This window comes from Polypterus senegalus, chromosome 18 (genome assembly GCF_016835505.1).
Source record: "Polypterus senegalus isolate Bchr_013 chromosome 18, ASM1683550v1, whole genome shotgun sequence".
NCBI lineage: Eukaryota > Metazoa > Chordata > Cladistia > Polypteriformes > Polypteridae > Polypterus > Polypterus senegalus.
In genome coordinates this window covers 54,705,684-54,733,555 of record NC_053171.1, presented here as the reverse complement: position 1 = coordinate 54,733,555, position 27,872 = coordinate 54,705,684, and the positions used below count along the sequence as shown (strand labels likewise).

At 37.4% G+C, this 27,872-nt stretch overlaps 1 protein-coding gene across 5 annotated transcripts; it reads right to left on the bottom strand.

The window, feature by feature from the left end:
* Positions 1-195: 195 nt before the first annotated feature.
* LOC120518693 (butyrophilin-like protein 2) lies at positions 196-27,710 on the bottom strand. 5 transcript variants are annotated; one of them, XM_039741613.1, is made up of 4 exons: positions 18,131-18,362; positions 17,634-17,736; positions 1,614-1,652; positions 196-230 (listed from the first exon to the last, which is right to left on the bottom strand). In XM_039741613.1, exons 1-4 carry the CDS (start codon positions 18,195-18,197, stop codon positions 209-211), a joined length of 231 nt encoding a protein of 76 aa, XP_039597547.1. In that variant the 5' UTR covers positions 18,198-18,362; the 3' UTR covers positions 196-208. The 5 variants fall into 5 exon arrangements, 2 of the variants coding, with proteins under 2 accessions (XP_039597547.1, XP_039597546.1); XR_005631275.1 differs by lacking the exon at positions 196-230 and adding an exon at positions 25,590-27,710 and having other exon boundaries at positions 248-1,652; positions 17,408-17,736; positions 18,131-18,248; XR_005631274.1 differs by lacking the exons at positions 196-230; positions 1,614-1,652 and adding exons at positions 11,978-12,865; positions 25,590-27,710 and having other exon boundaries at positions 17,408-17,736; positions 18,131-18,248.
* Positions 27,711-27,872: the final 162 nt, after the last annotated feature.

The following is a 27,872-nucleotide window of genomic DNA, read 5'->3' as shown; positions in this document are numbered from 1 at the left end:
AATACAGCATAATAATAAAGATTTTAGAAGTACAGAGCAGAATTTAACAGTAGATGATATCACATAATAAGATTTGGATATTTTTAGAGTTCTGGAGACCTCATCCATCAAGCTGCCTCCCCATTTGGCCATTCCACGGCTGAAACGTTGCTCCGATGAAAGGACCCCTCTTTCCCATGATTCCTGTGATCCTCCATCAGGGATGACTTTACCATAGGCAGGCAAACAACCTGGCAGGTGGGCCGTGGCACCAATTGCCACATTTGGGTACCGAGAACAGAAACAGAATAGGTGAGGGTTAGTATTCAATTCTAACAATTCAGAACCATTTAGGATCCAAGTATGATATGACTGATAGAACAAAAAATGGGGATCTGGTATTTGGCTGACATAGCATCAGTGTCTTTTCTTTTGTGCCTCGTTTATATCATTCTTTGCTTTATTTTTTATCATTTAACTTTCAGTTAAATGGGGTTTACCAGGGTAGTTTCCCAACATTTCTCTCTGCTTCTGACTGCCATTACTCTGCTGAGCACAAAAGAATCAGAATGTGAACTTAACTTGATAATGATTTTTTTTCCCCGTCACCAAATGTCCATTAACATGGAGGTGAAAGGGAATTTTAAGTTTAAATATAAGGTAAATAACAGAAAAACAAACGGAAATCATTTAACAGTATTCTCATCATCAGGCAATACTTAGAAGTACTTAAAAAGACAGCCAGAATGTTTGGTTAGACTATAAAAATGGGCAGTAAAAAACAAGGCATGTTGTGCTCAGACTGTAGGTTACACTAATGGGACCACATCTGAAATGTTCTGTGAAGTTCTGCTCACAAGACAAAACAGCACTTCACGACACACATAGAAGAGCAGCCAAGAGCATCCTGGGTCTAAAAGACATGTCTAACTCTTTCAGTCTCAGGGAGATAGACCTCTTCAGTCTCAAGTAGAGAATACTATGTGCAGTCCTTTTTGAGGTCTTTAAAATTCTGAAGGCGATCAGTGATGTTCATCTAGCAGAATTCTTTTAACTAAATAGTGAATCACATTCATTAAGCACCAGTTGGGAAATGGACACCATAAGGAAAAGTGCAGTTAAGACTGACATCAGGAAGTATTGCTTTACACAGAGGTTTGTGGGGTTCTTTAACTACCAACACGGGATGATGAAGTGGAGATTTTGACAACTTTTACAAGCTGTCTGAATGAGATATTGGGACAACTTAGCCATTAGCTAACTGAACAAGTCTGATGGACTAAATGATCTCCTTTCACTTGTCATACTTCTTTTGTTGTTTTGCACACCTGCTGTCACTTTTGGGTAATGTCTCCACAGTTCATCCTTTTTAATATTCTCTTGCATCTGTTATGAGTTTAATCTCATGATCACCAAGAAAAAAAGACGACCCGTACTTCTTTACAGTCAATGCATTAGCTGAATTCCTTTTTACATTTTCAAATTTATGGTTCAGTTTGTCTAATAATAATGTGATTAATTCCATGCTCTTATGATACTTTTTGATTATCATTTCTGGCTGCTCTCAGTCAGTTTAGTTGTTCTGTAGTTTGCCACTTGTGGCCTAATACAAAATGTGCAAATCTTTTTCTTACCAATCTCCATGTGCAAAAACCAGACAGGAAGGAGCTGAACTGGAGAGAAAAGAGAAGACTGGAGTGAACATTTAAGAGTTGGATGAGAAATGAAGACACAAATTTCTCCACATAAACCTACATAAGCAATCAGGATCATCTTATGATGTCAAAGTTAATTATTCCTAAATTTTCACTTTTTTGATGGACGTACTTTGCACTTTGCTTACTTTACAACAGGATTACACAATAATGGCACAAGTGATGTGTTTATTGTTTTCAAACCTTCAAAACATTTCCATTCAATAACAGCACATGACAGTGTAAACTCTTTACTCCAGTAACAATAGCTAAACCAAATTACAACAGACCCAAGATGTCAAAGTTCAAATTTTTATTTACTTTGCCTTATGTTATTTGTTTTTCACAACACTCTATATATATATATGACTAGCCGAAGCCCGCCGTAGCATACGGCAGTGTAAGAATAGGAACGGAAAACGGTGAGAAAGGAATTCAGTATAACAAAGGCTTAGGAAACCACCGTTGCAGTATAACGAAAATAGCAAAGAGCGAAACCAATGCCAATGGTCGAGAGAGTACCTTCCTGTAGCAGGCTACGTAAAACATAGACATATATAGATAGACTCCACATTCACTGCCTTGCCCAGTCGACATGATAAGTCACCTATTGCAAGTGGTAAAAGTGCCATTTAAACTAATACAGGTAGATGTGGAAACCGGGTTTTCTGATGAAAAAACAATAACGTTTTAAGCAGTATCATTTACATATGACAGATTTTGGCAAATCATTTACTGTACATGCAATTATTTATATCCATTTATACACTAAATGCGTGCGTATCCCATGGTCTTAGAGTTGGTGGGCGGGGCTCTATGAGTTGTCAGGCGTGGGTCTCTGTCTTGCTTGCCCTTAGTTAGAGTTGGCGGGCAGGGCTCTGTGAGTTGGCGATCGTGGCTCTCTGTCTTGCTTGCGGTGTAAAGTCAAAGTGGCTCAGAGGTGCATGTAGACTTGCACAGACGAAAGCGACTGAGGCTGTGTTTGGTGAGTAGTTGCGTGCCTCGAGAGCGACGCTGAACTTGGGAGGACGGTTACAGTTGGCGTGCGTGGCTCTGTCATGTGTATCCCATGACGCGGTAGGAGGGTTAGTGTTGGCAGGTGGGGCTCTGTCTTGCTTGCACTCACTGTCTTGCGTGCCCTCGGTGTCTTGCTTGCGCTGAGTGTCTTGCGTGCCCTTAATGAAATATATATATATAGATAGGAATGAGTTAAAAACTTTGAGAAACAAGGTGGTATATAGGTGGTGGAAAAAAATAACTAGTTGAATGATTTAGAAATGCAGAGGTAAATGGAGTGTATAGGGAATATCATACAAAAATGAGGTACACTGACTCTAATTGGGTCATCCAAATCACTTTCAGTCCAGCTTCACACTGGCAATGTAACCACCATGTTTTGTCCAGCAGCTATGCAACAAGTAATGAAATGAAAATAATAAACTTCGCATGTCTGAAAAAACGTTTTACGTTTTTGAAGTGTGATGTACTTAAAAACAACAGAGAACTATAAAAATTACAGACATCATAGTAAGAGGAAATTTCTTTCAGTCATAATTCTCCCCTTGTTCCCTATCAAATTCCCCGAAGTTATTGAAGATTTTTACACAGTTAAGTCAGTGACTCAATCTACATATTTTTTTCATTTATATTAGCTTTCAGTCCTTGCGGTTCAAATGGAGGAATAACATAAAGTTTGTAAACAACTGAAATGTTTGTGTTGAGGTTGCTTCACGAGTGCTAAGGCTGTTACTGAATCTTTTACCATGTAACTGTTTGTAGATACAACAGCATAGAACTTCCCCAGCACAATGACAGCACACTCTCATGGTGTCACGGAAGGTAGTAAATCACAATGTGTCCTCCACCCATAATGTCATAGTGCTAATGTGCACAGCATCCTGTCCAGTGAACTATGGGAAACTACTGATGGGGAAGTTAGTTGCTCTCTGCTGCAAGCAAAGGTTATTGGAGGAGGTTAATTTTTAAATAGGCAGACCACATTAGAGTTCAAATAGTGCTGCCACCTCACTCCATATGAACTTCATTTCTTGCTTAGGGTGTTGTCTGTGAATATATACTGTGTGTTTCTCACATATTTGAATTGGTGACACAAAGGGAATTTAATAATCTCTCTAAATCCAAAGATATGTTCTCCTTAACACAAACACACTGGTTTTCCACCTGAGATCTTGAATTGGTTAAGCAGGTACTAAAGCAAAAAGATGGGTGGCATGCCTACAGTAAATGGTAAGCTCTCTAAGTTTAGTCCATAACAATTGTTCATCCCAGCATTCCTTTCAAACAGTATTTGATGTCAGCGCTGCCTTCCATGTGTGTCATACCTAATTAATACATTAATTGACAGAGTAGCCATTTATCTCATGAGGTTCTATTTTTTTCATTCATTGTGTAATTAAAGTTTATCAAGTTAGAAAATGTACACTTGGCAAAATATTCAGGTGCTCTGTGGGACTTGATTAACTGATGTGAAAGATGGAGCGTTAAAAGTTTTTTTTAGTTTTCTTATCAAACAGTCAGTTATAACATATGTGTAATAGTGAGTCATATTCAAAAATAACAGTAACAATGAAATATAATTAAAAGTGTTAATGACTACATTAAATACATATATTTAACAGCACTTTACAATTTCATGAATTTAAAAACGTAGCCCAAACAAGCCTGTGGTGACTCCATTGATTTCATAGACAGCAGAGTCCAACTCAAGAGATGTTGAGGAATGACATCAACTGATGTGCTGTTGTTAGCTGTTGCTTGTGGAGGGACTGTGTCTAATTGTGGTTCATATTTATTAAACATAGCATTTTTGAAAGAAGATTTAAAATTTCTGTTAAACTCTCAAGCTAAAATTATTAGCTTCTTTAGTCCGTGATGGAGAGCAGGCCTGGAGCTTTGCTGATAAAGTATAATGGTTAGAAAATGACTGAAACATAATGTCCTGATAATGTAGCCGTGAGGTTGAGTTTACTGTAATTATAAAAACTGAGGACATATTTGTTCATTTTATGCATACAGAGTGATACTTACATAATAATTTCTCTCAAATTTATTTGCAGATAAAATATTTTTTTCTTTTTACTTTTACAGTTAAATTAACTCAAGCGGCAGGTACAGTAGAAGTGCCCTTACATGTGTGTGCCTCTCCCAGCATATGACTAACTTGTATCGGGGAATCTGTTTTTCTGTCAGGATCGATTGATGGACAAATAAAAGAGAACAATCTACAAAATATATAAGCTGAAGTGACATCTTACAAAGTACATTTGAAACAAAAAACTGGTTGCTCTGAATATTTTTATGTTTTATTTTTTTAAGATAGAGGAGTTCACAAGTACTTTTCAATGAATGATTTTGTAATTTCAAACATGTGTACAGTACACTGTAGTCAGGATATCTCAAGCAAAGTTGAATTGCCTCCACAAACTTCCTTGAAGAATATGTGTCGTAAATTTCAACAAAAGCAGTCTACTGGGAGCTGGGTTGCTCCATGTGGACAGATGGATAGACAGACATGCCAGTCACAGTAGTTGCATTTCGCATTATTTGCAAATTCAGCAAATAAATAAATAAGTAAAAACAGACAAGCTCCAGCTTGGAGCCAGATTGCAAATGGACTCAGCTCAACTGGCTACTGTCTAGGGCAGGGGTCCTCAATCACGGCCCTGGAGGGCCGCAGTGGCTGCAGCTTTTTATTCCAACTAGTTTTCTAATTAGAAAGCAGTCCATGCTGATAATGAAACTTGGTATTGAATTGTTTGGCTTGTTAATGCTTGCATTAGAGAAATTTTAATTACACTATAGAGTTTCCTTCTGTGAGAACATTATCCATGTGTTTTGTGGACCAGAATAGATTTAAACTTAACGGTGCTTCCAATTCCCCTACTCATTCATTTCTAAACATTTTTTATCACAGATACTTCATGTTAAGCACGCTAGCTGGAGAGCTGCTGGTTTATTGGTTATCTGCATCTCATTATTAACTAATATCTGATTAAGAAAATAGGCAACAATTAAAACTTAAATGCAGCTGCTAAAATCTAAAATAGGCAATTAAGGGTTCTGAATGGTAACAGGCAAGAGAACTACAATTAAGGCCAAAAAACGTATTACTTTAGTAGTAAATAAAAGAATTCTAATTAAGAAATTGGTTAAAGTGGAAACCTGCAGCCACTGTGGATCTCCAGGACTGTAATTGAGGACCTCTGATCTACAAAGTAACTAAAATTTGTCTTTGATGAATAACAGAATTACAAGGCATAGAGTTAAACACTATGGAGACTCGCCCAGACACAGACAGGCAGACACCGACGGTTCACCAACCAACACACATTTATTTACATTCTCCATATTTACAAAGTATTGGACACACCCCAGTGCTCCTGCACCAATCACCCTTAGTCCAGGCCTTCCTCAATAATGCCTTTCCTTCACCGCCTCCACTTCTCTCCTCCAGGCTTTGTCCTCTTCCACCCGACTCCAGCTATCAAATGGAGGGAGGCTGCCCCTTTTATCCTCACATGGACGTGCTATAGGTGCCAACCAATGAGCTTCTGCCGGCACTCCCTGGTGTGGCAGAAGTGCCAGCCGTGCATCCGGAAGCACTCCAGGTGTCCTTGGTCTTCGTCCCCCCAGCACTTCCGGGTGTGACGGAAGTGTTGAGGACCAGGTCTCTCCAGGCATCTGGGCGCCCCCTGGCGGAGGCCACAGGCCTCTATAGGGTTGAGCTTCCATGCACTGTTCCCGTGGTCCCAATACCAACCAGGGCGGCTGCCCTCTCGTGGTCCGGAGGAGGCATAATCCCTCTTCCAATCCCTCTGGGAGTCCCGGCTGGGTACCACCCCCATCTACTGGCCACAACACCAACTATCATTATCAGCAAGGACCGAGTTCTAATTAGGACACTGGCTGGAATGAAAACCCGCAGCCTTTGCGGCCCTCCAGGACCATGATGGAGGACCCCTAGTCTAGGGCATTCATGATAACAAATCATCACCACCTCTAAATAAGCTGATGCAGCAAAAGCAGAGCTGCACATACTGTACAAGTTTCAGGAATGGAAATGATGAGAACAGAGGATCACAGAGAGGATGGAAAAAGAACAATGATGGAAAATATGAGGAGGTGTGAGCACATTGATGAGAGAAGTATCTGTTGCAGTATGACTTATAGAAAATGTATTTTTACTGGGATATTTTCTGTGAAAATGTGATCGATTTAGCATCTCTCAATATCAATGTGCTGGAGTATATTCCTACTTTTTTGTGTCATTTTTCTTTTTTGGTGCTTTTTATTTTTATTTGCTTTTTTGTTGTTTTGATAGTCACAGCATTATGTCTTAAAGAGATCATATCTATGAGTATGCGGATCTGGACATCAAAGCAAAGAGTGTCAAGAGTTACTGTCATTGTGTTTGTCCCAAATTACCAGAGTTCTGTAACTTTTAGTTTGCTACATAGGACAGTTCCGGCACTAGTGTGACATGTGTTCAAATAATTTCACAGACTAAATAATGTCGTTTTAAATGTTTTAGTTAATTTCAAAGCAATAAAATTCACAGAAAAATAGACAAAAAATTGATATTAAAGAAAAGCTTTTCTTTAAAGAAAGTTCTTTTTAAGGCTTATTTATCTTGCTTCGTGTTTCTGTTTATTTTGAAATTAAGCAAACACTAGTATAAATTTAACATTAAACATTAATTTTCTAAGACTGGCTCTTACACTTACAAATAAATGACAACTGAGAATGTTGCAATCAGGTTGTACAAAATACCTGAAAATACAATAATTACAACAAGCCACGGTGTAAATGGACACACATTTTTTGGATTAGAGCTATGTATCTAATATTTATAACCATGCTAACCTATTGAATCATATCTTTGGTTCATTTCTGGAAAAGAGAAAATAAAATAAATAAATGAGTTGCATTTAAGACAGCTTTATCATCAACTGGTCAGTGTGTCATTTACATGAATAAGAATGCCCCTCTATCCCAATATCTTTGTACCCTCACCTCCCATTCTTCTCCATAAAATGACCAGCAGAGGATTCACTGCAACACAAAGAGCTAACAAGACACAGAAAGCAACCAACCAGCCAGAAACACCGAGAGAGAAACCTAAAAAAACAAGAAAAGATGTCTGAATGTGGGAGAAAGGAAGGACTTTCAAGTGGAGAGAGCATAACATTGATCGGGGGAGCACGGCATAATTTAGTGGTCCTATAGCATCCAGCTGATATTTCAGATACAGTATGTCAGATGGTGCATTCTGTTGACTTTTTTTCATAATTTTATTTACTACTCTTCAATTTGCATGCTCTCAACTGTAGATTTATTTGCAAAGAAAAAAATGTTTAAAATTTTAAAAGGACACATTTAAAAGGAGTATTAAACAAAGAATATAAACACTTCATTGGTTTATTTACCTACTGATGCCAAACACAGCTTCCCCTAGGTTTAACAGGACAGCTGGCATTTGAGGTATTTTGTTTAACCGAGACATCTTTAAAAGTTATTTTATCGCACAGTTGTGTACATTTTTGAAATGCTCTTCTTAATGTTTCTGATGTGTTGAATATTCAGTCTGCAGACACCACAGTCTACTGTCATGCATGAACAAAGCAATGAGCTGAGCACACAGGATGGGTTGCTTCAGTGATTAAAGTGTTAAAAGAAGACTTAAACAAAAGAAAATAAAGTAAATGAGCTTAAAGTACATAGTCAGAACTAGAAAAGAGAAGTGAATCAAGCATGGCACAAAGGAAGATACAGACAAGTGAGAAAACAACAGTCAAGCAATTAAATAAATGTAGTGCTCGGGTTGACTTCCAAGTGTAATTACAGAAACATTGGCATACACTGTATGTATGTGTCGAGCTGAAATGTTTAAGTAATCCCCTGTACTGCCGGTATGATAAAATACCAGGAAACATCAATGTGGATGGCAAGGATTTCAAAAATTACAAAAATCCAAATAAGTAAATAATAGGCGCAATTGTTATAATAACTTAAAATAATAAGATCCATAGCATATGGGCATCTAGTTTAGATAACCAAGGCTTAGATAAGCATTCCAGTAACAGATAATGTCACCAATTAGATATTAGGGAAAAGCAATATGGAATGGATATTTTCATTATATCTTTTTAACTGCAGGTAGACTTCACAGCTTTTTTTTAAAAGCTGACCACACATTGGATAGATTGGACTGAATAGGAACTGCAATTCCATGATTTGTTGCTAATTCTCTAGCTACAAATCATTCACCTTTGAACATGACTACATCTGTCACAGCTTCTCATCATCCTCATAGACGTAGAGTACTTAACAGTACTGTGAACTTTTAATATTGAAGTCCAAACCTCCTGTTGATGTCTAGAGAACATTGTAAAAGTTTTAGTGTAATCATTGTGAAGATTTCTGTAGTTTATCATCCCCATTAGTGAGAAGTCACACAAAATGACACCTTTTATTGGCTAACTAAAGAGATTACATTATGCAAGCTTTCCAGACAACTCAGGCCCCTTTTTTATTTTGCTTGAAGAAGGGGCCTGAGTTGTCTGGAAAGCTTGCATATTGTAATTTTGCTTGACTTTTCACTACTTTCATAATGGTTAACACAGTAGAACACCCTAGTACTACAGTCACCCCTATTTACAATTTTTAAAAGCAAAATTAACTAATCCAAGTAATGAACAAATTTAATATGACTGCCTATAATTTTCTGTCATTTTCTTAAAATTACCTGACACAATTTTTGTATTTTTTGCCAATATTTATTTCAATGAAAAGGAAGTCAGTGGCATCAAGACAAATATTTAAAAAAGGGAAGAGGTGATGACTTTAATGATGACTATGTTGGTGATTTGAAAATTCTAGCAGTGGAGACCTACTTGAATGAATTTGCACTTGTTTCTGTTTTCATGAAGGAGCTTTCAGAGGCCATTATAGATGAGCTCATCAATATGTATTAACAGAGAGTGTGTTGAGCCAACTGATAATTCAGTTAGAATGCTGGATTGTGTAACAGTAACTTTATTTGAAGTTCTGGCTCTGCCTAAAAGATATATTTATGAGGCCTTACATAGAATATTGGGACAGATTTGGTTTGCATGTTGTAGAAGAAGGAAATAACAGTGCTACAGACAAGCTGGAGGAGAGTTACTAGACTAAGTCCAGAAGTATGGGCTGTGAACCAGATGGAAAGAGTACAATAAAATTATCATTTTTCATACATGGGGCCTCATGCATAACGTCATGTGTAGAATTCACACTAAAACATGGTGTACGGATAAAAGCAAAAATGTGTGTACGCACAAAAAAATCCAGATGCATAAATCTGTGCGTACGCCAACTTCCACATTCTTCCACTCCATAAATTCGAGTCAGCGTGAAAAGTAACACACATGCACACGCCTGCCGCCCCACCCCGTCTCCTACCAGAATTATGCTTCTTTGAATATACAAATCAATATAAATAGCCCTTAAGTTCTGCATTCTGTGAGAAGACAATGGCAAAAGCACAGGGGGAAAAAGAAGAATTTCACCCAATACCAAGTGGAGGCAAGGAAAAATGTACTATTTGTTGGTTTAAACAGTGGTATTAATAACAAAAGGAAGCTGATCGAGTGTCAGAGAAACTTGAAACCTCAAGTTCACAAAGTCGCAAAGTGCTGAAATAAATAAGAAGTGGTCAGATATCAAAAATGCTGTGAAAAGGTGAGTCGTAGCCCACCATATGAGTATCATATGGAAGCTTATTAGGGTACAGAAAAAAGAAAAAAAATAGGCACAGTGGGAAAAAAAAGCTTTCTCGAAATCTCGAAATTTCACTTTAATCACATAGCTTATTTTGTCATTAAAGTAGAACGCCATAAATTTCATCTTAAAATCATTTAATTTACTACTTTCTCAAATCCCATCATAACTAAAGTTACATACTTTGTTTTGTATGTGTTCTTCTATGTGCTCTATGCGTGTGAATCACTACATGCTTCTTAAACGAGCTTTCTCTTCCTCCGACAGGACACAGAATACATTACATTAGTGATATCACAGGTTGCTGAACAATTTAAATACTAAGATGTACACTTGATATCATTTTCTTGATGATAAGAATTAAAGAATGTATTAGGTGGTGCAGTGATAGTGACAAACTGGCTCCCAGTCGAGAGATTGTTCCTGCTTCCCGCAAGATGCTTGCTGCGCCGTGTGTGACCTTCAATGAAATAATTTATTGCAGCAGTACTGTCTCTTTTAAACGTACTAACCATTGATTCCTGTCCTTACTTTTCTTTCTCCAAGTAACCAATCGCCACACAATCAGCTCTGTAATAGATGTACACCCATCAGTAAGCTGAGAACGCCAATTCTTCAAAACTTTTAAGAAAAATTGGAATATCTTCGTAGTACGTGTTTAATTAATCCATCCATCTATCCATCCAGGTTTATGCCAGCCCCAGCAAGCATACAGAACGAGGCAGGAACAATCTCTGAACGGGGCACCTGCTCATCACCACCGCTGCCCACTGTGTCCTCACATGTTTAATTATTAACAATATAGATTATTTAAATAATGTTGAAATTTTATCTGTATAATGTAATAAACATACTTTGCTGCATTTCATCTTAAAAATGATATCAAGAGCTCTAAGAAGATAGCGCTTGGAAATCAAAATTGACTTAGAAGCCAGTTGTCATCATATGTAAATGCACGCTTTATAAAGTGACTCAGGTTGTGCAATATTACAACTGTAGTGCAAGTTTACAGTGAGGTGATTGTACTTATCAGTAAAAACAGCTCTACCAGGAACACTTGATGGACTGATTGAGTGTGTTTATAGTTCTTGGGATGAAACTGTTTCTGAACTGTGAGGTCCCTACAGGAAAGGCTCTGAAGCGTTTGTCATATGAGAGAAGTTCAAACGGACTGTGTGCATGGCTGAGGTAGCATGTGCTTGATGCTGTATCCCAAAATTCTCTTTCCGATCAAATTCTGTAGAGCTGTGATTCTGCAATCAGATACAGTGGAATAAATACTTCCGAGTGGAGCAGTGAGAGTAACAACACTAAAGCAGCTATAGTATTTAGAATAGTTTGGCCATTTCGTGGATCATTATATTGTTAAGGTTAATTACAATCAGATGCCTTAAACTAATAAATGATATGCAGTTAATTAAAGTGTATTTGATAAAGCTTTGTCAGGGATGTGGATCTAAGAAAGAAAGGGAAACCACACTGGAACAAAAGCACTGCTTTGAAGCTGGGTGCTGCCAGTTTGCAAAACCGAGAGGAGAACTTGCGTACATCAGGGATTGAGCTGGTGTGAAAATGTGCGTGGGTTTACACCAAGTTTAGTATTTATACATCGCGGAAATGGGTATATGCACCGTTTATGCATGAGGCCCCTGGTGATCACTGGGAGTTTGCACCTTGACTTCTGCATTATACCATTAGATGATTAATTCTAATGTGTCCAAACTAAGCCCCAGATATATTCTTAAATAACAAATAATAAATACAAAAATGTTTAATATACTCCTTTTCTATAGGGAGCACCATTCCAGTTCTCTTATATGTTCTGTTGAGGCCAAATGTTTCCCTATTTCAACAGTGTGGAATAAATTAGTGGGATGTGCGCTATAAGCTTCCCTGCTATCGTGAGAAGACTTTCCAGATGTAAGACATATGGCAATATTGCAGTAAAACCCTTGTAAGCACTTCTTGTTGCAGACTGGGTGTGTAGTCACCCTACTTGTGATCGACATAACAGGAAAGGAACTGTAGAGAATAAAAATACAAATGATTTGATAAACATTTTTTAAATGATGTTGGTCCTAATGTTACATCCAGTGTCAGGGAGAATAATTCCACGCTGTCTTTGCACTCACTGTAGATGCTAAGTCCAGATGGCCAGTCTGGTTTTGCTGCTTTACTTTTCATTAAACACATTAAAACAGTGAACACATCCTTCATCGGGATGACGCTGTTCACTGTCAGAAGTCCTTCAATGGCTTGATGCAAAGTTTTTTTGGACAGTGTTGTTACATCGACTCCATTCATGTCCCTCCAAACAATTTCTGGTTGTGGATTCCACTTCTCAGCTGTACATTCCAGTCTGGTCTGCTGGTCATCAGAAGATCTGATTGAAATGGAGGGCTGACCACCTAAAACTGACAAATACAAATGGAAAAGGCAAAAGAAGACAGGGAAGTAATCATTAATAAATATGACAGACTACAGTGGACAACTGTTGTGGAAAAATTTTTTATTATTGCCAGTCATTGCCAGTCACATGACCCACAGATCATGTGATACACTATGTTATCCTACTCCACATATTTAAGATGGCAGTGCACATAATCTTGTTACCTGAGGACTGAATACATTTTCAAACAAAAGCAACAAAAAAGTTTAGCAATAGTTAGGATTAAGAAAACCAAATTAGTGTAAGAACTTTTGTTTGATTATTTAGACTTCAGCTTATTTCGACTGCAGCATGTTTAAAGACTTATATATTGGCCACTTCCATTTTCTGGTCATCTTTCCTGGCTATGAAATAACAACTTTTAACACTGTCTTTTCTGATGTTTTTTAACATAGTCCAGGATGTACAGTACTGTATGTTGTGGATATTGGCTGCCAAAGCGCCCATGTCTCTAAAAGTTCCTAAATTGCATCCAAAACCCCCCACTACAGGGGGATACTGTAACACCATCAAACCCTGCTGGTAATAACCGAGTAATTATAAAATAAAAAGTTTATTTCTACAAAAATGCTGTTTCACTTTGAAGCTCTGAAGAACACAAAGGCATAAAGTACTTGCAAGCAAGGCAAACAAAGTTCCAATACCATTGTTGAAAAACGAAGTCAAAAAACAGAGCCTGGGTTCAAAAATCCAGTAAACACATATACACAGCAAAAAAAAAACCAATAATTTATGCATATCTTGGCACATTCGAAATTAACCATCAGTAACTGTGGGAGACCCTCTGGATTAATAGGGTGAGGGGGGCCTGTTCTGACGGTGATTGGCTAGTGGCCCCAACTCTTGGAGGGCAATCCACAAAACACATGGAACATAACACAGACAGCTTGTATACATAGACATAACCAAATGCACACAATCAACATACAAAGAATCAATAATGAACAAAAGAGACATCAAAGATGAATCTGAACCCTAGACAGGGAGGAACAATGACTGAGACATAACAATATAGGCCAAATATTGTTTGGCATGGGAAAGCAGAAGTTGATATATTTGCCGAATATTTATTATGTTGATTCGTGTAGTGTGACTTTTTAATTCTGTCTCTCACTAATGTGGCTTCTTGGAGGAAATACCAAGTATTGTGACAAGAGATGTCTGTTATCATGACTAAGGACGTCATGATACCAGAATTTTTGCAGTTGACACAAATACAAGTAAATTTTCACTACACCTAATAACCACTTGATATCACAGCAAATACAGAAATCTCATTTAACATACTCCCGTTCAGTTTAATAAATAAGCTTTATGAAAACATGCAATTTCAGGTAATGGAGCTATCACCCTCTTCTCTTTCACCTGCATACCAAAGGATGGGTCCTGTGACAAGCTCTAACATCACTTCTAGTTTTGCATGGAAGTTCTACCCCATTGACTCCAGGGGCTATTTAAGGAACAGATGCACTGCAAGTCAGCATTTCACTAACAAACCTTAAACCAAGGAGCACAGAGCTCCACAAGAGAGTCTGATTCTTCACCAATAATAGGGAAAAATCACAGAAAGACACCTGAAGTCCTTAATATTGTTTGGACTTTTCATTTGCATTTTTTGTTTCATAATATAAGTTCCATAATTAAAGGATATTGGTTGGCACCAAATACTTTACAATGTCTCTATTGTTTATTAAAACCTATGAACTAAAACAGTAACGTAATTTATTACTTAGCCATATCAAATGTCTGCAGCAAGGATTTTTAGATTATTGTTGGATGTAGTGGCCTATGGAGAAATTAATAACAGTCATCACAAGTAAAATATTGGCAGTATGTGTATTTCTGAACAAGAAGACTTTAATAACACATTACAATACTAGCTGTTAATATGCAATGTTACCATAAATTTTAACTCATTCTTTCTAAAAAATTAAGGTGTTGGTTGTTCAGCTGCTTGGTTAGGTTTTACATGTTTTGTCCTCTGATTTGAATTGATCAGAGTCATTGTTTACAGGGTAGGGAAGGCTGCAGGGATCTGTGGTGTCCGAGGTGAACTTCTCCAAGCTGGTGGTAAGGCTGTCCACCTGGCATTGCAAGCAATTTTTGCTCACATTTGGGAAACGGGCATCATTCCAACTGACTGGAATACGGGACTTGTCATCCCTATCTGGAAAGTGAAGGGTGATCACCTGGATTGCGGAAACTACAGAGGGATAACAATGCTCTCGGTGCTGGGTAAGGTCCTTGCTAGGTTCATCCTCAATAGGATCCGTGATCACTTGTTCAAATACCAGTGATCGGAGTGGTCTGGTTTTATGCCTAAGGTATCTACCATTGACCAATCTTGGCACTGAGGGTTCTCATGGAATGCAAACCCAAATATCGGCTGAGTTTCTTTGCACCCTTTTTTGATTTTTATAAAGCATCTGGCTCAGTTAATCAAGCTGTCCTGTGGGAGATCTTGAGACTTTCGCAGGAACCCTAAGGTTGCTGGATATCATGGCCGACCTGTACACTAGTACTGACTGCTGTGCAGAGTGGTGGCAGAACCTCTGCGTGTTTCTCAGTTTATTCTGGGATTCATCAGGGGTGAGTTCTGCTCCTACTCTGTTCAATGCTTGCATGGACTGGGCCTTGGGCAAGGTCGTGGGGTACAGCGAATGTGGGGAATCCATTGGTGAAGTAGGATTCAGTGATCTTAACTTTGCTGACGATGCTGTGATCTTCACAGAGTCAATAGAGGCTGTGATCAGGGCTCTTGAGAGACTGAGTGAGAAATCTGTCTGGGCTTGTGATTGTCCTAATAAAAACCAAAAGCCTGGCCTTTAACTACCTCTTGGGCACAGCCATCAGCAGTGTGTCTGTCTGCGGTGAGAGTGTCGACCTTTTTGAGAGGTTAACTTACCTCGGCAGCGTCATTCATGTCTCTGGTGACACTTCCTATGAATTCAGTAGACGGATTGGGAGAGCATGGGGTGTTATGAGGTTGCTGGAAAGGGGTGTGTGGTGCTCCTGCTATCTATGCAAAAGAATGAAGATCCAAGTCTTTAGAGTCCTGGTGCTTTCTGTTTGTGAGACACAGATGTTATCCAGTGATCTGAGACAAAGACTGGACTCCTTTCGTACTGTGTCTCTTCAGAGAATCCATGGGTACCGCTGGTTTGACTTTGTGTCGAATGAGAGGTTGCTCACTGAGTCAAGAATGAGGCACATTACCTGCATTGTGAGGGAGCACCAGTTTCGACACTATAGTCATGTGGCACGATTCCCCATGTTTGAACCAGATCACAAGATCCTCATTGCTGAGGACCCAAGCAGCTGGACCAGGCCAAGGGGACACCAACGTAAAATCTGGCTGCAGCAGATATATGGCATTTCCAGAGGGTTGGACTGGACTATGTGTCTGCCTGGGAGATCGCCAACCGGGATCCCGAGCTGCTTCATCATGTGGTGGGTGCAGCAATGCACTGTACCAGTGCATGCTCTCCAGCCTGACTTGATCTGATTGTTTACAGTCTGGATTTTCCAAATCAGCTGACTTGAAGGCAAAAGCATTTCCGAAAACAACATCTGCTCATGGATGAAGAAAATAGTGAGGCCATAAAGGCTCAGGCCACTATTCACCTTATATATTCTGTGTTGTTGTATTTTCTATAACCTACAGAGCTGGATTTCATCTATATAACATTACCAAATCCCACTAACGGTGCTATGTTTTGTAATATGGAACAATCTCTGCTACAGAACTCCATAATCACATCCTCAATACTCCAAATGCTTTTGTTGTTCATGCTCTGATGACTTTCTTTTCAACAGATGTTACATTTTGTAGTGCTGTAACAGCACTAGTGTAAGCCATTGTAAAATGTAGTTCTTCCTCGTGTTTTTCTTAGGTGTTAGAGTGTGATCCCAAGTAACTCATCTATTTGCAATCAGAAATGAGTGCATTAAGGACATTCATTTGCTATTACCAGTAGTGCAAACAACTACTATGTTATGCTGTTTGAATTTTGGTATTGACATGGTATTAAAGTATCGGTTCTTGTGACAGGCAGGTGATCATATTGAGTGGACAGGGTTGGGTGAGTACAAACTGTGGCAAGTCTTTCTAATTAATTCTTTTTTCACTTTAGTGATAGGGCTTTTATTACAATGTGCTGTATTCTTTATTTGTCTCTGTGTCACTGCTAAAATGCTTGGTCACCTAGCCTTTATTTGCTTTGCAACAAGCATAGTGGATCATTTACTAATTTTTAATTTCCTTTTTTCTGAAAAGAGTCATTTAGAAAACATTTAACTGTGCCATCAAAGTTAAAAGATCAGACTCCCAAGGAAGAAGTGCCAATCAACTACCAAATCTCATTATTTACTAGAAAAAAACATCTTGAAGTAGTTATTGCTCTCAAAATTTAAGAGGCTGAAAATTAAAATAATTAATAGGGGAAAAAATAGGGGAAACCTGACATATGCTGCAATAGAAAAAATATTATCCAAAGTTTCCACTGACCTACTACAACCAATGTAATCTGCACCTCATCATCAATCCTTCCAGAATCCACGTAGCATCTGTAGACACCATTGTCAGAAACACGGACACTTTGTATTTTTAAGGATACATTGCCATACTTCATCTCCCCTTGGAAGAGCATTTTTGCTCTTTCAATCTGCTTTAAATATTGGTAGTTTTCAAATAAAATTACTGGTGATTTAAAATCAGTCGTAAACCATCTCACTTGAAATTTCTCCGCGTTGAGTGCTGGTGAGAGGCAGGCAGGATTACATCTTCACCCACATAAGTGATAATAGGCTCAGATGGACCAATTATGGAAAACTTCACTGAAAATAAAAACACATGACTGCTGTTAGATTGAAAATTACTGTATAGCATAAATTTGATTAAATAACTAAAAACAGAAACTCAAGATAAACATATTATTAATGCATTTGTATATAACTTTATATTATATTTACAACAAATGCCATGTGAAGTTGAATCTAAAGGTAAAAATGCAGTTCAAAAATTAGAATTCAGAAAATTAAATCATTCTGAATTAAAATGTTTCACTCCAAAGTTATTCAACTAAGGTTTGTGGAATTTTTTCTTAATATTTAATGTGTGCCAGTCTTACTAAGGTAAAAGTCATTCTAGTGGTAGTGTTCTGTACTATAAACAAATCAATAAAATAGAGCCAATGATTCATAACAGAAACACAATCATAGTTACACATACCTGCACAGAAGATATGTATGTTGTGCAGAAATAAAAAAAATAAGGCATCTGAACTCAGTATGAGCATTCATAGCTGGAAAAGAAAAACTGCTCAATACAGCCTGTGATGTCCATGAGCCTGTAAGGAAATGAACAATTTTATAAATCAACCTGCAGAAAGAATGGTTCTGTTTAGACAAAAAAGAATTGAAACATAAACAACTAACATTTTTATTTATAGTATATGTATCCATCCATCCATCCATTATCCAACCCGCTATATCCTAACTACAGGGTCCCGGGGATCTGCTAGAGCCAATCCCAGCCAAAACAGGGTGCAAGGCAGGAAATAAACCCAGGGCAGGGCACCAGCCCACCGTAGTAATATATGTTTCTGATAATATATCTCTATTATAATAAAAAAAATCTTGGGAAATGAGACGAGACGTGACTTTCTTGGAGAGACACTTTCACATCCAGCAAGACAAGACTTTGTGCCAAGAGATTTAACCATGCCTGGGGCCGGAAATAAAAGACAAAAAGTAAATGACAAAGTAGAACATTGTAAGAATTCAAAAATGTGCGATACACATGCAGAGGAGGTTAGAGATGGAAGGCAGGAACAATCCCTGAATGGGGCTCCAGCTTGTCACTAGCACTGCAACACCGTGTCCTCACATATTAAATTATTAACAATATAGATTATTTAAATGATGTTATAATTTTATCTGCATAATGTAATAAACATATTTTGCTGCATTTCATCTTAAAAATGATATCGTCAACATATGGAAATATGCATTTTATAAAGTGGCTCAGGTTGTGCAATATTATAACTGTATCACAAGTTTACAGTGAGGTAATTGTACTTATAAGTACAAACAGTTCTACAAGGAGCACTTGAAGGACTGATTGAGTGTGTTTATAGTTCTTGGGATGAAACTGTTTCTGAACCGCGATTTCCCTACAGGAAAGGCTCTGAAGTGTTTATCGTATGAGTGCAGTTCAAATAGACAGCATGGCTGAGGAAGCGTGTGCTTGATGCTGTATACTGATAATTCTCTTTCCGATCAGCTGCTGTAGAGCTGTGATTCCATATTCAGATACAGTGGGACAAAAATTTAAGAGTAACAACGCGAAAGCAGCTATGGTATTTGGAATAGTTTGGCCATTCTGTGGACCATTATATTGTTGCAGGTTAATTACAATCAGATGCCTTAAACTAATAAACAATATGCGGTTAATTTCAGTGTATATGATAAAGCCGCGTCAGGGATGTGAATTTTAAAAAGAAAGGGAAACCACACTGGAACAAAAGCACTGCTTTAACGCTGGGTGCCGGCAGTTTGCAAAACCAAGTGGAGAACTTGCGTACGCCAAGGATTTAGCTGGTGTGAAAATGTGCTTGACTTTATGGCAGGTTTAGTTTTTATACATCGCGATGTGAGTGTGGAAACAAGAGTACGGAACATTTTTGTGCATACGCACTGTTTATACATGAGGCCCCTGAAGACTACATTTTGTCACTAAACTGTTTTCTTTTTTAGCTTGAGAGCTGCCTATAGCTCCTTTTTTTACCTTCTTAGTGTTTTATATATGGAAAAAGTTCTGTTTTCAGTGGAAAATATGTTTTAATATCCTTAACATGTTTTGAGCATTTTTGAAAAGACACATGTCTGTGTATCTGCATGCCAGAGAATCGAGAAAGTTTAAACCCTGTGAAATTCGCAACTGAACTTTTTTCTAAAATAATCGGGGGCGACTTTAAAGCAGAATCTGAGATAGCAGCGGCTTACAGCGTCGTGGATCAAACACCGTCAGACCCGACCAAGATCTTTTATAGTTCGTTTTGAACGATTATCATTTAAGTTAGAGGTGATGGAACTTCTTAGGAAAAAAAAGGAAGATATTATATATGAAAATTGCCACATTCGCGTCTTCCCTGACTTCTCTCCAGCAACAGCTATCAAACGCGCCTTCTATAATATTAAACAGCTGCTACGGCAAGCCAATGTCAAATACGGCCTCCTGTATCCGGGAAAACTGAAAGTGGAATGGCAGGGTCATTTCTATGTTTTCACTAGCAAGGAGGAGGCAGAAAATGAATTAAGAAAGCTGATCCCGGGACTATTCTGATACATAATTGTGAGTCATGGCGGTAAATGATAAAGCTAGGATTAATAATCTACTGTCTGATCTATTTGTTTTAAAATACGGGTTTTATCAGCATATATTCTCATATTCTTATATTATTATTACTTACTTATTACTTATCATCACTTAGTATTACTAGGGCGCTAAATGTTTATGTTTTATTGTGCTTAATTACGTTTTCCTCCTCTCTTGGTTTGCTGTTATTGCTATTACTGCATTAAGACTTGTTATGCTTGTTTTGGACACATCTTTAACACCATCACCTGGGTTTATTATCTGGGGATATCATCTTAATGCACTAAAATTGCTGAAGATTATATATATATATATATTAAGTGCAAAATTCTTTTCTTTTTTTTTTTTTTTTTTTCCTCTTTTAAAGACTATATTGGTAACAGATATCTCTATCTTTTAACCTTAAAGCGCCACTGCATGGGGCTTGATGTGCTTTGGGCGTGCTCTGTCTCTGGGTATGTCAGAGGACTGGGACTGCATGAAGTGGGTTTTAGCCTCACCTGGGGAGGCAAAAGGGAGGGTGGGGGTTAAGGGGAAGAGAAGAGAGCAGGCTTGATCTATATCTAATCTATCATCTCAATCTTTATAATTATAACTATCAGCGTAATAATAAGCTGCATGGCAACAACTCTTGGGGGAATAGGAAATTAAGACCTAAACTATTTCACTTCCAGTTAAGACTATAATATGACACCAAAAACTCAGAATCAGTGTCTCCATGATGGGACAGTTAACCGTAAGCTGGAATGTTAAAGGCCTGAATCACGAATTAAAGAGAAAGAAAGTACTTTCTCACCTAACAGGTCTAAATGCTAAAATAGTATTTTTACAGGAAACCCACTTACTAAGTAAGGATCAGTTCCGGCTGCAAAAGACTGGACTGGCCAAATGTTCCATTCTAGTTTTACAAAGAAAACTAGAGGGTGGGAATTCTCATACATAGAACAGTACCATTTGTAGCATCAGATGTAGTATTGGATCCTGAAGGGAGATATGTGATGGTCATGGGAGACTTATCTAACTGTAAAATGATTTTGATAAATGTTTATGCACCTAATGTTGATGATAAGGAATTTATACAAAATTTATTTGCATCCATTCCCAATCTGAACACTCATAAACTTATAATGGCTGGGGACTTTAATTGTGTTCTAAATCCACTTTTAGATAAGACTTCCTCCACAGGGGAGCGGCAACTAACACCGCAAAGATAATTACAAAGTTTATAACTGATCACAACTTATCAGATCCCTGGAGGTTTTAAACCCAAATTCAAGAACATATTCTTTCTACTCACCAGTACATCATTGCTACTCAAGGATTGATTACTTCTTTATAGATAATAACTTCTTGCCTAAGATTAAATCTTGTAAATACGATGCTATTGTTATTTCAGACCATGCTCCGATGATCTTGGAGCTGAAATTACTAAGCCCCATACACTCACCCGCAGATGGCGTCTCAATCCGCTTCTATTAGCTGGCGAGAATTGTACTGAATTTATATCCAAACAAATTGAATTCTTTCTAGAGACAAATACATCCCTGAGATCTCTGCAGGAATACTCTGGGAAACTCTTAAGGCCTTCTTAAGAGGACAGATTATCTCATATCTTTCCCACAGAAATAAATCCGAAGCGAAGAAAGTAGCAGAGAAAAAAGCGAAATTACTAAAATAGATGAAGAACATGCCAGACTACCAAGCGAGACTCTACATAAGAGGAGGCAGGCTCTACATTCAGAATTAAACCTCTTGACAACTAAAGAAACCGAACAACTAATTTACAAATCCAGACATCATTATTATGAACATGGAGAAAGCTAATAAGCTTTTAGCGCAACAAATTCACAAGCAAGATATGCATAGCGCAATCTCGGTAATTACTAACACGAACGGAGATAAAATCATGAACACAAAAATATAATGTACACTTTTAGAGACTACTATAAATCCCTATATACTACTGAGTTTAAAGAAGACAATATACAATCTAATGCATTTCTGGATAAATTACAGATACCACAAATTGGCGCTATTAGTGTGGAGGAGCTCGATAAACCTCTGTCATTATCAGAATTACTGGATGCTATAAAGTCACTCCAAGGTGGAAAAGCAGCAGGCCCTGATGGCTACCCTGCAGAGTTTTACAAGAAATTCTCCGCTCAGCTAGCTCCCTCCTATTAGCAACATTTACAGAAGCCAGAGATAACCAATCTCTTCCACAAACCTTTGCCAAGCACTAATCACTGTCTTTCCAAAACAAAATAAGGACTTATTACAATGTGCATCATACAGACCAATTTCACTTCTGAATAACGACGTTAAAATACTCTCTAAAATCATAGCTAGAAGGATGGAGAAAGTGCTCCCCTCAGTAATATCACAAGACCAAACTGGATTTATTAGGGGCCGACACTTATCTTCAAATCTTGACGCCTGTTTAATGTAATATACTCACCAACTAAATCAAACACCCCAGAAATATTATTATCATTGGATGCAGAAAAAGCATTCGACATGATTGAATGGAAATACCTTTTTACTATTTTGGAGAAGTTTGGGTTTGGCCCGAACATTTGTGCATGGATTAAATTACTGTATACTAACCCAGAAGCTTCAGTTTGCATCAATAACATTTGCTCAGACTACTTTAAACTAGAGCGTGGCACAAGACAAGGATGCCCTTTGTCACCACTGCTGTTTGCAATTGCCATTGAACCACTGGCAATACATTGTCGAAATACTGATCAGATAAAGGGGATTAGCAGAGAAGGACTGGAACAGAAAATCTCATTATATGCAGATGACATGGTACTGTATATATCGGACCCAGAAAATTCTGTGCCTGCAGTCTTAGCAGCACTCACAGAATTTCAAAAGCTCTCTGGTCTCAGAATTAATCTGAATAAAAGTGTACTCTTTCCGGTGAATTCGCAAGCATATAATATTAGATTAGACACCCTTCCTTTTATCATTGCAGAACAGTTTAAATACCTCGGGGTAAACATCACAAGTAAACATAAAGCTCTTTATCAACAAAATTTATCGTCTGCATGGAAAAAATTAAACAAGACTTGCATAGATGGTCAACCCTTCATCTCACACTAGCTGGAAGAATTAACACTGTTAAGATGAATATTCTTCCTAAGCTCCTTTTTATTTCAAAACATACCAATATACATTAATAAATCGTTCTTTAAGCAATTAGATTCAACAATAACCTCATTTATTTGGAATTCTAAACATCCACGCATCAAAAAGCGACCCTACAAAGACAAAAGGCAGAAGGCGGCATGGCTCTACCTAACTTCCAGTTTTATTACTGGGCAAATATACAGTCGATAAGAACCTGGACACAAATAGAAGAACATACACAGGCATGGACCGCAATAGAAGTAAAATCCTGCAGTACTTCTTTGTATTCCTTGCTTTGTGCTCCAATAAACACACGTTATCGGCAATACACTAATAACAATTGTGCTCCACTCACTTAGAATCTGGAACCAATGTAGAAAGCATTTTAAGGCGGAGAAGCTTCTTTCTGTGGCACCTGCAAAAGAACCACCTCTTTCAACCCTCACAAACATATGCAGTTTTAATATCTGGAAAAATTTGGAATTAACTTGCTTAGAGATCTTTATATAGACAACGTCTTTGCATCCTATGAACAATTACATTCCAAATTTAACATTCCAGCTACAAATTTCTTTCACTATCTTCAAATCAGGAACTTTGTTAAACAGAACCTTCCAGATTTTCCTCATCTTGCACCCTCATCCACGCTGGAAAAATTATTGCTCAATTTCAAGGAGTTAGACTCCATCTCTACAATATATAAAATCCTTTTACAATCCCTTCCTTTCAAAGATCCAAGAGGACACTGGGAAAATGACCTCTCAATTAATATATCAGAAAAGGAGTGGAAAGTAGCAATGCAGAGAATTCACTCAAGCTCCATATGTAAAGCATACAATTATACAACTCAAAATTATATATCGAGCACATCTGTCTCGACTAAAACTCTCAAAATGTTTCCAGGGCATGATCCAACCTGCGAGCGTTGCACCAAGCCCCAGCCTCACTAGGTCACATGTTCTGGGCCTGCTCCAAATTAACATTATTCTGGACAAAAATTTTTAATTACCTCTCAGACAGTCTTGGACTCACAATCCCTCCTAACCCATTAACAGCTGTGTTTGGGGTTCTTCCAGAGGGTCTTAAAGTGGAGAAGAACAAACAAATTGTGATTGCATTCACTACACTGTTGCACGCAGACTTATTCTGATAAACTGGAAGAACCCAAACTCTCCTCTTTTAAGTCAGTGGGAAACTGATGTGTTATATTATTTAAAATTGGAAAAAATCAAATACTCAGTTAGAGGATCTGTGCAGACTTTTTCAAAACATGGCAGGATCTAATCAGTAATATTTTGAAATGATTTTATAAAGCACAGAGAATTTGTTGATTTAGGTATTTTTACAAGCCTTAAATTTTACACCGTTTGGCTTGCTCTCTCTCTCAAGGGTGGGGATCGATCTGTTCTTAGCATAATTCTTTTTTTTTTTGTAAAAACTTGATTGCTATGTATTGATTGTAATAAAATTAATAAATAAAAAAAAAAAAAATAAAAAATTTTGTGGGCACTGGAACTTGAAAACAAATAGATATTGATATGTTTTTTATATTTTACAGAAAACATGCATTTGATAGTCTTAAAAGCTTATTTTGAGGTTTTAAGAGTAATTACAATTTTTTTTCTAAGCTTTTAAAGTTAAACATTTTGAAATGCAGTAGTCACAGCAACTAAACTTTTATTACAAAGACAAATTAATGACTTTTTATGCATTTATTAAATTGCCATGATAGATTAGCCTTTAGAGCTGACTAAAATGTGAAACATATTTCCATTTCTTACATATATTTTGTTTACGTTCACACCCTTTACTAAATTCATGCTGCAGACATGGAGAAAGTCATGTGCCTGCCACACTAATGCTGCTTTTAACTTTTTCTTCATGTTTCTTAGCTTTTACTTTCAGAATCTTGATTGCTTCACCTTCACCACAGACACTACACATGTATTTCCACTCCTTTACTTCCCATGATGATTTTTCCTTGGGTCATCAATACACACAAATACCCACACATTCTCTTTTTAGACTGATAGAAATGGTTCTCACTCTCAGCATTTTCTATTTCTTTTAAATGTCTAAATTGGCAGAAGCACGATGGCTGACTGAAATTTGTCTTAATCTATCTGTAGCCTTTATGTTAATGGGCCTGAACTCTTAGTGGAGATAGTAAGCTTACCTGTTCTCACATCTTCTAGTTGGATTCCACCATCTACTGTAGATTTTCACATCTTACCACCAACGTGAAGAGCCTTCTGCACAGTGTTTAAAATTCTAGTCCTTATAATACTGTAAAAAAGAAACCCTTCAGACTGCAGGTCGTTAGCTTGTGTGTTTGTCTTTTCTAAATGATTTCTCTTTCACTTTAATCGGGCAGCAACCCACCTGTGATTCGCCTGTGTCTTAAAGAGACAGAACACATAAAACAGAACGTACTCTTTCTGTTCTCAAGCCTATGTATAAACTTTTATGTCACATAACATAAAAATCATGACTATTTTAACAAAGATGTTGTTATGTACAAGGGGTGTTGCTCTAACACATGGTGAAATTAGAGAGAAGCAAATTGTAATTGACTAAGTTATAACAAAACAGAAATGATTGAGTTCACACCAGTGTGTCTATCAAAATACTAAGAAAAGATGCTGATGAAGATCTTTATTACAATATGTTATGTTCTGTACTTGGCCCATTAGGTGGAGATAGAGAAGATGTAAAAGAGAAAGTGATAAGAAAAACGGAAAGTTTTGAAGGACTAATTGTTTCCTGTTGTTGCTTCCAGTTGTTGGATTAAATCTTTAACTATTGGGCACTGAGACTTTTCATTTTACCCTCTGACAAGTTAACACAATATAAACGGAGTCACAGCACATCTTAAAACAGGGCACTGAAGAGTTTACAACAACAGCAACACCATGTATTTCTATGGTACATTTTCATGCCAACATTGTAGCTCAAAGTGCTTTACAGGATGTCAAAGTTACAGGCAAAGAAAAAAACAAATTACAATTAGATAAGAATAATAATTCATAAATATTATGCAAACATAAATAATACACACTTAAATAAGAGAGATAAAGAGAATTGAAAGTCCTTATATATGCAATTGTTTTTTAAGTCTCTAAATGCGAGTCTAATGGTACAGTCAAGTGGCCAGGACGGACCAAAAAAAACAAACTGCATTTAATCTATAAAATAAAATGTGAAGTTACTATGTGACTCCTTAGGTATTGTATGTGTACTGTAGTTATTTTAATAGTAACAAAATAATTTGGTCATTATGTCACAAAAACATAAGGCAGTATCTTTAGAGCTAAAATGCTAATTATAAAGAGGGTAGAAGCTGGACAAAAGAAATGCCATATAGCAGAATCACTGGGTTAGGATATGAAACAAACTGGTGCAGAGAATGGAAGAGGGTGCATGGATAGACAGCCTTTTAGGATACTTAAAGTTCATGGCATGGTTCGGCTTACTGAGCTGGGGAAAGTGAGGCAAATGGTGTTGCTTCTTACACGAAGTGAGCAGAGTGGGGAGGCGCTCTTGGTGTCAATGTGAAGTCAGGGGAACAACACAGAAGAGAGCATAAAGAGTGGCATGGAAGGCTTATCAATCTTTACATTACCTTTGATATTTATTCCTTCTATTGTACATCTATTTCCAATATGTTTCTTATAAGGTACTAAAGTCTGTAATTGCATCTATTTCATTAACTGTAATATTACTGTACTCTCTTAAGTACTTTAAATTGGTTAGGCAGTCTGTTTTTTGTCCTTCAACTTCAGTACCGGTCCCCATTGTAGTTCTCAGCCATCCCTTTAAATCTTCTGACATTATTGGGATTATAATTGAATTTTATGACATGCAGCAGTGTGGTTGATACTCCTGATTTAGCTAATGTGCTGCTTTTATTTGTCATGTTATTGTTGAGTCTAAGAGGCTCTGTCTTCTCAAACTGACCTTGCTGTCAATTTTCTTGTTGAACTCAGTTTTATAACTATATATATTGTAGTTACTCTCTTTTTCGTTTCATCTGCCAGGCATGTATGAAGTCCACAGACCAAGGTCACAAGTGATTGTACCGTATATACTCGCAGATAAGTTCTCCTGCGGATAAATCAGGACTTGATTTTCCTGTATAATATCTGGTGTTTTATAATGTCATTGTATAAGTCAAATTCGGAAAATTCATGCTATTGTTGCAAGAGATTGTGATATGCTAACAGCCACCTGAGAGAGTAACCACGGAGTACACAGCCTTTTTTTTCTATGTATTGTGCCTACGTGACCACATGGTAATATCCGAACTATTCCGAAGAAACGTTTGCACTCTTTTGTGTTTTTTATATCTCACACTCTCATACACCTTTATCGTAAGAGCATACCTTATCTACGATGGAGCATTCGATCAGAAGAAAATATGAAGCTGGTTTTAAATTAAATGTCATTGAAGTAGCGAAAG

Excerpts from the sequence above, each read along its gene's own strand:
- LOC120518693 (XM_039741612.1), bottom strand. The coding sequence starts at position 17,549 with ATGCTCTTCCAAGGGGAGATGAAGTATGGCAATGTATCCTTAAAAATA. Across the intron at positions 12,866-17,407 it reads GATTACATTGGTTGTAGTAG|TTTTAGGTGGTCAGCCCTCC; the intron begins GTCAGTGGAAAC and ends TGTATTTGTCAG.